At 35.9% G+C, this 15,032-nt stretch overlaps 2 protein-coding genes across 2 annotated transcripts; one reads left to right on the top strand and one right to left on the bottom strand.

Annotated features, from left to right (window-relative positions):
• Window positions 176-2,654, top strand: LOC109836812 (protein CHROMOSOME TRANSMISSION FIDELITY 7-like). Its single transcript, XM_020404826.1, is given in 7 exon segments — window positions 176-420; window positions 1,235-1,502; window positions 1,590-1,685; window positions 1,801-1,875; window positions 1,969-1,995; window positions 1,997-2,289; window positions 2,375-2,654. Coding segments are annotated over 7 exon segments (1,056 nt in total). The 5' UTR covers window positions 176-259; the 3' UTR covers window positions 2,511-2,654.
• LOC109836811 (nudix hydrolase 26, chloroplastic-like) lies at window positions 3,026-13,968 on the bottom strand. The gene is made up of 6 exons (XM_020404825.1): window positions 13,708-13,968; window positions 13,577-13,627; window positions 13,368-13,460; window positions 11,428-11,522; window positions 3,437-3,551; window positions 3,026-3,340 (listed from the first exon to the last, which is right to left on the bottom strand). The coding sequence occupies exons 1-6, from the start codon at window positions 13,909-13,911 to the stop codon at window positions 3,257-3,259; spliced, it is 642 nt and encodes a 213-aa protein (XP_020260414.1). The 5' UTR covers window positions 13,912-13,968; the 3' UTR covers window positions 3,026-3,256.

Here is a 15,032-nt window from a genome sequence, read left to right as displayed (position 1 = left end):
TTTTGCCCTTTGTGGAGATCTCAGCTTAGGCAGTTTTTCACTAAATAAATAAATAAATAAAAATCAGTATTAAATCAAGCCCATCAAATTAACCGAACTACTGTCAAATTTTAGTGAACCGCAGCAAATGAAATTAAATAGGCGGGACCAAAAAGGAAGAAAGGGCGCGAAATGGGCAAAAAGTAATCAAAATGCTCATGAGACCTCCCACAAAATCCCCAGTTATGTCCCGCTCCAAAAACTCAAAAGGAACGAGATAATGCAAGCAAAGATCAGCTCCTTCTTCAAACCCCACTGCGATCCTCTGCAGAGCTGCGATCAGATCGACGGCAGCAAAGGCGAAATCTTTGCAAAAAATGATCGTCCTGAGATTTTAGTGACATACAAGTGCCGAGATCCCAAGCCTAACGAAGCCATCAGGTATTGTTTTAACTTCATAAATTGATCGATTCCCATTCTCAAAAAATTTTAATTTATTTTATAATGCCAATTGGTATCAAGAGGTTAATGGGATTTTGAGTTATGGGTTTTGTTTTTCCTTCTTCTTCGGCTAACCCTTTCACGAAATTTGCTTAGAATGGTGAAAATGGGTTCAATCTCTTAAATTTGATTTTGGGTTAATGTTTAAATTTGATTCGGGTTCTTTGTCCTAAAGAAGAAGCAAGAAAAGATGCTAATATTCATATGAGAACACGAGACTTCGTCTGTACCCTAAGATTCATGTATGTCTTTCTTTGATAATCAAATAACAAGTTATTTTCTGACAACTTTCTATTTCAAGATTTGCAATGTTGTTGTTGTGTCAAACATTGATTTATACTATTTGAATCGCCTAAGCATTAGACACTTCAATCATCCTTCCTTCCAAAATTAAGTTGGAGCCCACACTCTTGGATATGAGATGAACTGTAGATCTTTGAAGGTTTTTATGACTATTGGATGAGAAAGCGTGGCTTAGATCCATGTGAATTGCTGCATACAGAATGTAGTTTGCTGACTATTGCCTCAATTTATTTGGATGATGTTATAAGTTTGAGGGTGCCTAGGAAAAAGTAACCCATGACCAAACCAAATAGTATCGCATATGCTTATGATACGGGTATTTCCCCCCCTATTCAGATATCTCTGTTTCATAAGGATAAACTATTTGAGGATGGTTTCCTTTTTTCCATCATATTCGAGCATGAAATATTATGATTTGTAGAATATCTTCACCTTTTTCCTTGCAATAAAGCAGTGGCGCCGAAGTAAACCAATCTAATAGCAATGAGATGGAGAGAGCAAATGAGAGCTCATCAAACACGTCACAACAATCTCGATCTTGTGGCCAAATTTTGAACAAGAAGAGAAGCTACAGTCAATTCCATTTGGAGCTGGGGCAATCTGATTTCCTTCTTCACACTTGCTCCGTGTGTGGATTGATGTATGCACGAGGAGATGAAGGTGATGAGAAGGTTCACAAGACATTTCATAAGGATTACTATCAAGGAGTTCAATTTAAGGTTCAACTTCTTTCTTCATTTTCTTAATGCATACTAATCGGCACTTTTTTTAGCCTAAATTCCGATATGTATAATTCTCAAGAACAGGGTTGGCGCAGTGAAAGAGTGGTCTTTAAATGTAATAACAACGGGGATCGCATTGTATTGGTGCTAGACGGTGATCCTCCTGCCCATAAGTATAAGGTTTTATTTCAAAGTCAATTTTTATTTCATATAATGCCTTGAAGAGTTTGGAAGAAAAAGACTAAATTAAGATGGTGTTCCTGTAAGTTATCTTAAAACACGCTTTAATTGACAGGCACAACAAGTTATTAAGATAATAGAGAAGGAACTTGGTTTTGGTGGTGGAATGCTTTGTCATGAACTCTGCCAGGTAAATTGTAACTGAGGGAAGGAAACTAAGAGTATGAACTAGAATTGCCCAATATGATCACAGTTATTATAATTAAAATTTTTTTATTTGTAGGTTTATCTGTTCATCTCAAATCACAGAAATAATCTCAAGTCCAAACACCTGTAAAGATTCTGATGAGAACTTCAAGCAGAAAGACACTGTTAAAGAAGTTAAGAGACCTTGTTCATCTTCACTCAACTTTGGAAACATAAAATTTCAGAGGGAAATCGTAAGAAAAGGTGCTGTAAATAGACACAAAATGGATGAGTGGGATAATGGAGCAATCCTATGTAACGAAGAAGCAGTGACTGCTGTTTGCGGAATTAGAGCAATTTGGGTTGTGCCTGGAAGTAGAAGAAACAGAGTAGCTTCAAAATTACTTGATGCTACAAGGTAAATCTCCTGAAAACAAGAAGAAAATTGTTGAATTCTTGCTTGTGCTGCTTTGTTTGTTTAAAAAAAAATCGTTGTTTCACAGGAAATCTTTTTGCAGAAGCCATGAATTGGAACTTTGTGAAATTGCATTTTCCTCACCATCCTCTTCAGGAAAGGCCTTCGCTTCAAGTTATAGCGGCAGCAAGTCATTCTTGATCTACAAGTCTGGGGATGTTTAATTTAGGTTGTTTGTGGGTCTCTTGAAATGATTTTGATGCTTTCAATTAGGTCTTTCTTGATTTAGAAGACTTCATGCTGGGATCGGTCGCCAACCTGATAATGGCCTATTCAGGTGTTTTGAATTAGTGACAAGTTTCTTGCAAGTTTGGCTATTGTTACTATCTGTTTGATTGTTCCATTTCTTTGAATAACCAGTGTACATTCAACTTCTGCAATTATAGTATATACTCGTATCCTTGGCAATTTTCCTTTTAAAAAAAAAGCAACTATGCTCATGGGGATATCTAGCACATACGGACTCCTCCATTTGACTCGGTACAAATCATATGATACCAGCTGCAGGCTTTCCAGGCAAAAGCAAATAATGAAGAGCAGGTGGTAGAACTTTTGGCAAACCGCACCTAATCTTGGATCCAATGTTGCAATTCATTGATATAACTCTTTTCTCGTTGATGAGTTGAGCTGGCAAACCCTCCCAACAACTTCATCATTGACAAAGAACAAACAAATTACATGGACAAAATTCATTCCGATCTATGAATCATTTATGCGACTAAAAAAAAACAACTACGAGTCCTCCATACAAAATATAAGAAACAAGAAATTGTATGCGTTACCCAATTAACATCTTTTCAATCATAATGTAACCAGCATGCCAACAAACATTATTTGTTTTGTTACATGGCAAGCAAACTTGATGTGCTGTTTGTTGACCGAACGTGATCCCTAAAACTGGAGGACTGAATCACAGGGAGCTAGAATCTGACTGGAGATGTGGAGCGAATACTTTCAAGACCTCTTCATATACTGGCTTCTTGAAATGCACGGCCTGCTCTCATATTCAACAAGAAAACACAATCAGAAACCAATAACTAGCCTTGTCCTTCATCTGAGGAGTAAAGTAAATAAAAACGGAGACACATACATGATCTATAACTTGTTGGGGAGTCATCCATGACCATTCTGCAAACTCTGGCTTTTCACTTCCATCACCACAAAGGTTAATCTCTTGATCCTTTCCGGTAAATCTCAATAGAAACCTGTATGACGCTAAAATGAATTCAGCTGAATGATGGTTAATACAGTCATGAATATTATACAATTATCTGTTGAACAATTTCTAAGGTTGATTGGGGATAGACCTCCTGTATTAACGCCCAGTTCCGGATAGATCCCCTTTAAGTTCTATTTGTGCGAATAGACCCCTGTACTATTTTCCCAGTCCGGATAGACCCAAGCGACGAAGGACAAAGGCAGGGAGCTGACAGTGGCCATGACACCCCCACAACCCAACCCCCTACGATTACTATATAGGTTTTTCATGTCAATCCGTTACATCTTTCTTATTTTGCAATTACCTCTCAACTCACTGAAATTGCTATTAGATCCCCCCCAGTTCTTAAATTGTTTCAAATTAATCCCTCTCATAGCTACAAATGCTCTTGTTTGGAAGGACTAATTTCAAAACAACTTAATATCGATTTCAATGATTTGAGGGACTTATTCAATATATGGAAGATCTAACGGACTAATACTGGAAAAAGCTATTTAACTAAAAGTAATTGTACAAGCTAAGTGGCTAAGTTATGGATCTATGGATGACAAAGGCTAAGGGGAGTAACTAACAAATCAGCTAATATAGGTTTTACCCGTCCCCAATAGACACAAGAGCTTTTTTTGCCTCTTCTCTCAAACTATATTTTTTGGGGTTTGAAATCAAATAGGATGCAGATATGGTAGTCAAATTGATCCGCAACCATATCCGAATGGATGCTGCTATAGTAGCCAAAGTTTGAAACCAGCCGAATACTGATACAATCTCGGATACATATCCGAATGGATGCTGCTATAGTAGCCAAAGTTTGAAACCAGCCGAATACTGATACAATCTCGGATATGGTTTTGTTTTGTTTTTGTCAGATATTGTTTCAGATACAGATATCAATTAAAATTTCGGATACGGTCCGGGTATCACAATTTAGGTATGTATTCAGATATGGATTTGGATATGAACTCGGATATGGTTCTGGATATGAATTCCAACATGGATTCGGATACGGGTACGGATATGAACATTACTAATATTTTGATTTTCTTGGTACAATTGCGTGTGATTTGGGATGTGGTTATATGTTTTTGGGTTATTGGATTGTGCTTTTATTGAGGTAATCAAGCGTGTACTTCCAACTTATTTATGGTCAAATTTATGTTATACTATTTGATTTATTTATTAATGATGATTAAGAAAACTTTTGCCTTTGAGTAATGCACTTGGATTAAGACCATTTGAGAACTGAATTATTTTGGTTGTATTAAAACTTTTGCCTTTGAGTAATGCACTTGGATTAAGACCATTTGAGAACTGAATTATTTTGGTTGTATTATATATTTTACATTAGTTTAGAAAACCAATAGTAGTCAATATATTGCAATTTTTAAGTTATGGTTTATCTCCTTGGTGTAAATTAGAGTAATTAATATATGGCTCTTCTCTTATATCCGATGCACATCTTTTTTTTCAAGTATCCTATTCGTATCCGCAACCATACCATATCCATTTCTCCAATATCCAAACCGCATCCATTTTTCAAGTATCCTATTCGTATCCGCAACCATACCATATCCATTTCTCCAATATCCAAACCGCATCCATTTCCGCTTTTTGCGGATGTGCTTACGACTTTTTCTTACTGAAGGAAAACGATATCTGTATCCGTATCTGTTTTAAGAAAGCGGATATGGATATCATATCCGAATGATACCCGAACCGTATGCACCCCTAGTTAGGGCCCTTCCTCTCCCTCCCCCTCTCCCTCTATCTAAGGAGAATGATCAAATGTGAATATTCCCTATCCAGAGCAGCCATCCTTGATGATGACTTGTGTTTGATTTCTGAAGAGTGAACACCTGGATAACCAAACTAGAAACGATAATAAAAGAGAATTGATGACTAATTGATCCAATGCGCTATTATAATGCATTTAGTGTAGTACTTAATCCAATGCGCTATTATAATGCATTTAGTGTAGTACTTAGCCTTATGTAATAAGACTTATTGCATATATTTAAATGTTGCAGTCCGAGTGGAGTTCGAAACATGCATATTCAATCCAAATAATGTCAGCGTGGCCTTCTTTTCAATTAAACAAACTTTTTTGTATCTTTTGTAAAGATAAATGTACATGTATATTCCTTCTTTGTCCTTACTGTACACAAATAACATATGCATGATTGCCAAATGTCTCGCTTCCTTATAATGCTTGCTCCCAAGTGAACAATGGTTCCAAATGTCGGTCCAATTAACTCTACACCCTCTTTACCACATATCATTCAAAGTTACATACAACGCAACACTAGGGTAACCACTCTCACACCACAAGCCAAAGTGCTCCACAAATCTAGTAGCACTGACTAGAAAAATCTGTCAGTTTTGAGCTTCTTCAGTTACTACATAAACAAGCGTGAATCTGAACAGATTTGTGAACAATATTGACAAAATTGCTTATTTAAAAAAATGTCCCATCCTTTTGATCATCGACCCTCAAGGAAACTATTTCTGATAAAGAAACATTACAAAAACATACGTGGAAATTTCATACAACAGTGACCCAAGAAAGGCGAGATGTTAATTGCAGATTTCATATTAAAATTTTTCTTCTGGGGAGGAAAAGTTTGTCTACAATACTGAACCAGAAATTTCGCAGACTGATTGGTTTTGATAAATTGTTTTCAGCTACTCTTGATTGAAACAAGCTGTTCAATTTAGATAATGGAGTTGGATGGGGTGGTGTCTTATTGCATGGATGGTGTAGGTGTGGGCGTAAACTGTTCTCAAAAGTTGCACATACACCCCAGATGTACCCGCTACCTAATTTGGGTATATTAAACAAAAGGAATTCCCCTCGATGCATAAAAAGCAAAGTTCTCTTCTCAAATTTCCCCACTCACCTGAATACATACAAAGCAAAGTTTGAAGAAGAAAAAGAAGAATACTTTACACTTTTGACATATAATTTTTTTCCTTCAGTATTTTAACGCTTTAGCCTGAATATCTAACTAGAGATGCATTCTCCATAATTCATGCATGCAAATTTTCTTTGAAAAAGTTCTTTTTTTAGCCAACATATTTCTCGTAAAAGGTTATTAGAATATGTTTATCTACCAAGATGTTGTTTTTAGACACCGTATTTCTCTTGCAAGACTATCAGGTTCCACCATGCGAACTAATTGTACATCACAGAAAGCTGTTAGCCAGTTGATGTTTTCAATATTCACTTACACAGGACTTCATCATATTTTAAACAGTGCAATGAATCTTTTCAAGACTGCTAGTAAACCATTCCATTTGCATGATTGTTATAATAAGCTTCTTAAAAGCACTGCTCACAGGCTATACTTGGAAACAATAAATAAGTGGTAGGATAGAACTTCTTCAACTCTTCAACAAACAAACTCGCAAACAATCTCAGCAATGCAAACATGAAACCGACAGCACAAAACAAACAAAACAGGTTAACTATCTTGCTGTAACTGACTAGTTGAAACAATGGATTTTGCAAGATACTTGCCTTGATATATGCTAATGCTGAAAAGCTTTTCAAACCTACTTATATCTGATTCGTCTTCAACACAACAGCATGACAATAAATAAAACTCTAACCCCAATTTACATATCAAAATGACTGCTAGTATGTTTCTGACTCTATATTTCAATAGCATGCGTGATATGCAGTTATGGATCTATGGATGACAAAGGCTAAGGGGAGTAACTAACAAATCAGTTAATATAGGTTTTACCCGTCCCCAATAGACAAAAGAGGTTTTTTTGCCTCTTCTCTCAAACTATATATTTTTTTGGGGTTTGAAATCAAATAGGATGCAGATATGGTAGTCAAATTGATCCGCAACCATATCCGAATGGATGCTGCTATAGTAGCCAAAGTTTGAAACCAGCCGAATACTGATACAATCTCGGATAAGATTTTGTTTTGTTTTTGTCAGATATTGTTTCAGATACAGATATCAATTAAAATTTCGGATACGGTCTGGGTATCACAATTTAGGTATGTATTCAGATATGGATTTGGATATGAACTCGGATATGGTTCTGGATATGAATTCTGACATGGATTCGGATACGGGTACGGATATGAACATTACTAATATTTTGATTTTCTTGATACAATTGCGTGTGATTTGGGATGTGGTTATATGTTTTTGGGTTATTGGATTGTGCTTTTATTGAGGTAATCAATCGTGTACTTCCAACTTATTTATGGTCAAATTTATGTTATACTATTTGATTTATTTATTAATGATGATTAAGAAAACTTTTGCCTTTGAGTAATGCACTTGGATTAAGACCATTTGAGAACTGAATTATTTTGGTTGTATTACATATTGTACATTAGTTTAGAAAACCAATAGTAGTCAATATATTGCAATTTTTAAGTTATGGTTTATCTCCTTGGTGCAAATTAGAGTAATTAATATATGGCTCCTCTTATATCCGATGCACATCTATTTTTCAAGTATCCTATTCGTATCCGCAACCATACCATATCCATTTCTCCAATATCCAAACCGCATCCATTTTTCAAGTATCCTATTCGTATCCGCAACCATACCATATCCATTTCTCCAATATCCAAACCGCATCCATTTCCGCTTTTTGCGGATGTGCTTACGACTTTTTCTTACTAAAGGAAAACGGTATCTGTATCTGTTTTAAGAAAGCGGATATGGATATCATATCTGAATGATACCCGAACCGTATGCACCCCTAGTTAGGACCCTTCCTCTCCCTCCCCCTCTCCCTCTATCTAAGGAGAATGATCAAATGTGAATATTCCCTATCCAGAGCAGCCATCCTTGATGGAGTTGGATGGGGTGGTGTCTTATTGCATGGAGGGTGTAGGTGTGGGCGTAAACTGTTCTCAAAAGTTGCTCATACACCCCAGATGTACTCGCTACCTAATTTGGGTATATTAAACAAAAGGAATTCCCCTCGATGCATAAAAAGCAAAGTTCTCTTCTCAAATTTCCCCACTCACCTGAATACATACAAAGCAAAGTTTGAAGATGAAAAAGAAGAATATTTTACACTTTTGACATATCATTTTTTTTCCTTCAGTATTTTAACGCTTTAGCCTGAATATCTAACTAGAGATGCATTCTCCATAATTCATGCATGCAAATTTTCTTTGAAAAAGTTTTCTTTTTTTAGCCAACATATTTCTCTTAAAAGGTTATTAGAATATGTTTATCTACCAAGATGTTGTTTTTAGACACCGTATTTCTCTTGAAAGACTATCAGGTTCCACCATGCGAACTAATTGTACATCACAGAAAGCTGTTAGCCAGTTGATGTTTTCAATATTCACTTACACAGGACTTCATCATATTTTAAACAGTGCAATGAATCTTTTCAAGACTGCTAGTAAGCCATTCCATTTGCATGATTGTTATAATAAGCTTCTTAAAAGCACTGCTCACAGGCTATACTTGGAAACAATAAATAAGTGGTAGGATAGAACTTCTTCAACTCTTCAACAAACAAACTCGCAAACAATCTCAGCAATGCAAACATGAAACCGACAGCACAAAACAAACAAAACAGGTTAACTATCTTGCTGTAACTGACTAGTTGAAACAATGGATTTTGCAAGATACTTGCCTTGATATATGCTAATGCTGAAAAGCTTTTCAAACCTACTTATATCTGATTCGTCTTCAACACAACAGCATGACAATAAATAAAACTCTAACCCCAATTTACATATCAAAATGACTGCTAGTATGTTTCTGACTCTATATTTCAATAGCATGCGTGATATGCAGTTATGGATCTATGGATGACAAAGGCTAAGGGGAGTAACTAACAAATCAGTTAATATAGGTTTTACCCGTCCCCAATAGACAAAAGAGGTTTTTTTGCCTCTTCTCTCAAACTATATATTTTTTTGGGGTTTGAAATCAAATAGGATGCAGATATGGTAGTCAAATTGATCCGCAACCATATCCGAATGGATGCTGCTATAGTAGCCAAAGTTTGAAACCAGCCGAATACTGATACAATCTCGGATAAGATTTTGTTTTGTTTTTGTCAGATATTGTTTCAGATACAGATATCAATTAAAATTTCGGATACGGTCCGGGTATCACAATTTAGGTATGTATTCAGATATGGATTTGGATATGAACTCGGATATGGTTCTGGATATGAATTCTGACATGGATTCGGATACGGGTACGGATATGAACATTACTAATATTTTGATTTTCTTGATACAATTGCGTGTGATTTGGGATGTGGTTATATGTTTTTGGGTTATTGGATTGTGCTTTTATTGAGGTAATCAATCGTGTACTTCCAACTTATTTATGGTCAAATTTATGTTATACTATTTGATTTATTTATTAATGATGATTAAGAAAACTTTTGCCTTTGAGTAATGCACTTGGATTAAGACCATTTGAGAACTGAATTATTTTGGTTGTATTACATATTGTACATTAGTTTAGAAAACCAATAGTAGTCAATATATTGCAATTTTTAAGTTATGGTTTATCTCCTTGGTGCAAATTAGAGTAATTAATATATGGCTCCTCTTATATCCGATGCACATCTATTTTTCAAGTATCCTATTCGTATCCGCAACCATACCATATCCATTTCTCCAATATCCAAACCGCATCCATTTCCGCTTTTTGCGGATGTGCTTACGACTTTTTCTTACTGAAGGAAAACGATATCTGTATCCGTATCTGTTTTAAGAAAGCGGATATGGATATCATATCCGAATGATACCCGAACCGTATGCACCCCTAGTTAGGGCCCTTCCTCTCCCTCCCCCTCTCCCTCTATCTAAGGAGAATGATCAAATGTGAATATTCCCTATCCAGAGCAGCCATCCTTGATGGAGTTGGATGGGGTGGTGTCTTATTGCATGGAGGGTGTAGGTGTGGGCGTAAACTGTTCTCAAAAGTTGCTCATACACCCCAGATGTACTCGCTACCTAATTTGGGTATATTAAACAAAAGGAATTCCCCTCGATGCATAAAAAGCAAAGTTCTCTTCTCAAATTTCCCCACTCACCTGAATACATACAAAGCAAAGTTTGAAGATGAAAAAGAAGAATATTTTACACTTTTGACATATCATTTTTTTTCCTTCAGTATTTTAACGCTTTAGCCTGAATAACTAACTAGAGATGCATTCTCCATAATTCATGCATGCAAATTTTCTTTGAAAAAGTTTTCTTTTTTTAGCCAACATATTTCTCTTAAAAGGTTATTAGAATATGTTTATCTACCAAGATGTTGTTTTTAGACACCGTATTTCTCTTGAAAGACTATCAGGTTCCACCATGCGAACTAATTGTACATCACAGAAAGCTGTTAGCCAGTTGATGTTTTCAATATTCACTTACACAGGACTTCATCATATTTTAAACAGTGCAATGAATCTTTTCAAGACTGCTAGTAAGCCATTCCATTTGCATGATTGTTATAATAAGCTTCTTAAAAGCACTGCTCACAGGCTATACTTGGAAACAATAAATAAGTGGTAGGATAGAACTTCTTCAACTCTTCAACAAACAAACTCGCAAACAATCTCAGCAATGCAAACATGAAACCGACAGCACAAAACAAACAAAACAGGTTAACTATCTTGCTGTAACTGACTAGTTGAAACAATGGATTTTGCAAGATACTTGCCTTGATATATGCTAATGCTGAAAAGCTTTTCAAACCTACTTATATCTGATTCGTCTTCAACACAACAGCATGACAATAAATAAAACTCTAACCCCAATTTACATATCAAAATGACTGCTAGTATGTTTCTGACTCTATATTTCAATAGCATGCGTGAGATGCAGTTATGGCCATAGAGATTGCTAACAAGCTTACCACTTCTGTGCTTGACCGTTCCAATTTGTTCCCCATTGTTTATTTAGTTTTTCTTTCACTTCAGGAGGGAAATCATAAGTTAACCAGTAAGGAACCTGCATCAGAAAGATACACTAAGGATTCACAAACAGGGAATTCATTTCTCAGACTGGTTTGGAATTAATTTTGTTTGCATCCATTCCACCGTATATGCAAGACCGAAGCAAAATGTATAATGTATAAATGGGGTCAACAATACAGAAAGCATATAGAATAAATTATAGGATTTAAGATACAGATGTACAATTTGAGTGCACAAAGAAAAACATAAATAACTTGGCCTTCTAGTGTTAGTTTTCTTCAATGTAGAAATGAAAATAAAACAGTCCAACAACAATCATCTCTTCCCAACAATGCTCGTGCCTTTTTCAACTTTATCATGATTACCTTGCTGGATAGTGTTAAAAAGACAATGTTGTAAGGTGCATGGTTGATTATCTCACCCGCCTTCCCTTAAGGCCAACGAAGTGTTCACAGAGGTGCAATTATTTATTGATTTTTTAAGCTTTTCCTTAACATCTTGCTGTAATGATGATTTCAATGGTTTTCCTCTACCATAACCAGCTTCACCTTCATCTTTTCTCAAAACAGGACTCTGATTAAGAAAGAGGAAGAGAAAAGACGGATGGATTTGCCAGTGGGGATACATTCAAATGGAGAACAAAGCAAAAGAGTCACATAGAACACAATTCCCAGGACTAATAACCTATCATGTCAATATCAAGCTTCGAGAATGCCTCAAGAACACAATTAATTTGATCAAAAAAGCGATTAGGTAATCAGTTATCAAGTGCATGTCGAATGAATAAGATATTACCTTAATCTAGTAGACATTTTCTTATCCAAAAACTTCATATGCTTCCATATATCCTAAAAGTATAAATCCTACAAATACAAGAGTATAGTTCCTAAAATTAATCAGCATCCAAACTTATGACCCAGCTTAATATTTTTTTTAAATAAAATTTATTCTCACTATGTTCCATTCTACAAGCAAAAAGATGAAGCTCATAAGAGCTATTAACTGCCCACACTCCAAAAGAACCGATCAGCTACCAACAAACTTCTTCAAGCATCTACTGAATGGTACAAAAGACAAAAGTGCGTGATCCTAGACGATACCTCTCCGTAATTTAATTTCTTACTGTCATCTGATCACGGTAATTCTCACTTTACAATATCAGGGCACTGCTCCATATTTTCTCTATTATAGTATAGCCCCCCCCCCCCCCCCCCTTAGAAATCTATGCCTTGGATGCCTATATCCAAAGTTTGTTTAGAAGAAAGCTTATCTTGCTTGCAGCTCCACCTAATGAATAATACATGCTTACCCATCTCGTTGTCAACCATACTGCTATTATTCGATATTGTGTCAGTCTAGATAAATCTATTACAAGTACACCCCTCCTTAGCTATTAATGATCGAAACTCTGGTCTGCATCACTGGTCTCATAAAGAATTCGATGAGCATGTAAGGTACAATAACATAAAATCTAAATTATAAATTAATAATGTATGGTATGCACAAGTAAGCAACAACTGATTCAGAACAAAACAAATGTGCATGTTGAATGTGCAGCAATAAGCATCTATAGGCTCCCATGGGCACATTGTTCCTTTCTATTATCTTTAGAAAATTGGCAGCAAATCACATTGTCACATTTCCCTGAAAACATGACTGGAGTACAGAATACTACATGAATCCAACAACAACAACAATGGTAATAATAGTTTACATTTTCTATCGATCTGTGATTAATTTACAAGCAAACAAACCTCATCAAGAATCTCTAATAATAGTTTACATTTTCTATCGATCTGTGATTAATTTACAAGCAAACAAACCTCATCAAGAATCTCGGCGGATGTGACTCCAGTCTCTTCTTTACAAGCAAACAAACCTCATCAAGAATCTCGGCGGATGTGACTCCAGTCTCTTCTCTCAATTCTCTAACTGCAGCGACTCTTGGATCCTCCCCTTCATCTACACCGCCCTGGATAATAGATAAACAAAAAAAAAACATAAAAAAATTGGTAATTTCAAATCTTTTCTTAAGATTAATCGCATATAAAAATATTTTGTACAGACGCCTAGAGAAATCACAATCACCTGAGGCATTTGCCATGCGCCTGGGATATCAAGCCTCAACGCCGAAAAAACCTTTAAAAAAAACCTCAAAATTCGAATTAAACTCCTATAAACAAAAGAAACCCTAGATCTAATTAAAACCCCTAACTGACCTTATTAGAGGAATTAATGAGACAAATTCCAACGTTTCGTCTGTAACCGGAGGGAGGAGCCTCCATAGACGAGACGAGCTTCGGGGAGTTCGCGCGGGGTGGCAGGTCGGTAGATTTGGCGAAGGTGGGAGGGCAGAAATGGAAAGGGGGCGCGTATTTGTTCAGAGCGGGACAAAGGGAAACGGGTCGACACAGCGAGAGCATGGCTCGCGCCGAGGGGAGAGCGGCGAGCTCGTGGGTTCTAAAGGGGGATCGAAGGAAATGTATTTTGACGATAGTGCCCACGAGCTATATGAAAATAGACGGCGGTATCCTAATTCGTAAAAATTGCCATCGGAATTTGAGGCTGTTTGGTTGTTGTTGGTAAACTTGTGTATTTATGACACAACTTGAAAAGTTATTGTCCACCTCATTAATTTTACTTTTATACTTTTCATTGTTTGTTTTTTATTCTATTGGAATCTTAAAACACTTGTTTGGTTTGCAAAATAAAACTTTAATTATTTGTTTGGAAAGTGTAAAAAGTGGTCCCTAATCAAATGATCATATTGGTTGGAATTATTTTTTATTATTTTTTCCTAACTTCAATGTTAGCTTTCTCCTAAAATCATGTCTTTTTTTCATGAAATCACTTTACAAGCCACATCAGCATATGAAATCACTTTACACTATTTTCACAACTACAAACAAACAATTGAAAGTGATAAAAGCTGACATTGGGACCTACTTTTTTACACTTTACATTCTTTTACATGGTAAAAACATACAACCAAACATCCCATTGGCAGCAAGAGGTACGGCTACATTATAGTAATATATATATATATATAATATCTGATGCTTCCAAGCACGTGGTTGCCACTTGTCACGTCAACGATGGGAAATGACAACGACCATGGAACTTTTTTTGGAATTTGCTGGTCAGGACTCAAAAGAGAGCGTTCGTTCCCGTGGCAAAGATGGAAAAATGATTCAAAAGGGAGGAATTAGTTTTAGACCCAAAATTGTGGTATCGGACAAGTGATATATCTTTATGACAGCAAAATCATTTTAAACAATAGTTTAAAAAATTAGTATGGAGAGCAATACAGCTAGTATTTTAGACCCAAAATTATGGTATGGATGATAGAGCAAGTGATGTATCATGTATCTTTATGACAGTGAGAGCTAGGAATTCTTGATTTAAAAATTATGAACAAAACTCTTCTTAGTAAATGGGTTTAGAGATGGAAAATATCATCCATAACTTCTATGAGCGAGTATTATTCTGATGTAGATAGCTTGAATGACACTTCTATGAGCGAGTATTATTCTGATGTAGATAG

This window comes from Asparagus officinalis, chromosome 4 (assembly GCF_001876935.1).
Source record: "Asparagus officinalis chromosome 4, Aspof.V1, whole genome shotgun sequence".
Taxonomy (NCBI): domain Eukaryota; kingdom Viridiplantae; phylum Streptophyta; class Magnoliopsida; order Asparagales; family Asparagaceae; genus Asparagus; species Asparagus officinalis.
Note: the sequence above shows the minus strand (reverse complement) of the source record. Positions and strands in the feature narration are given on the sequence as shown.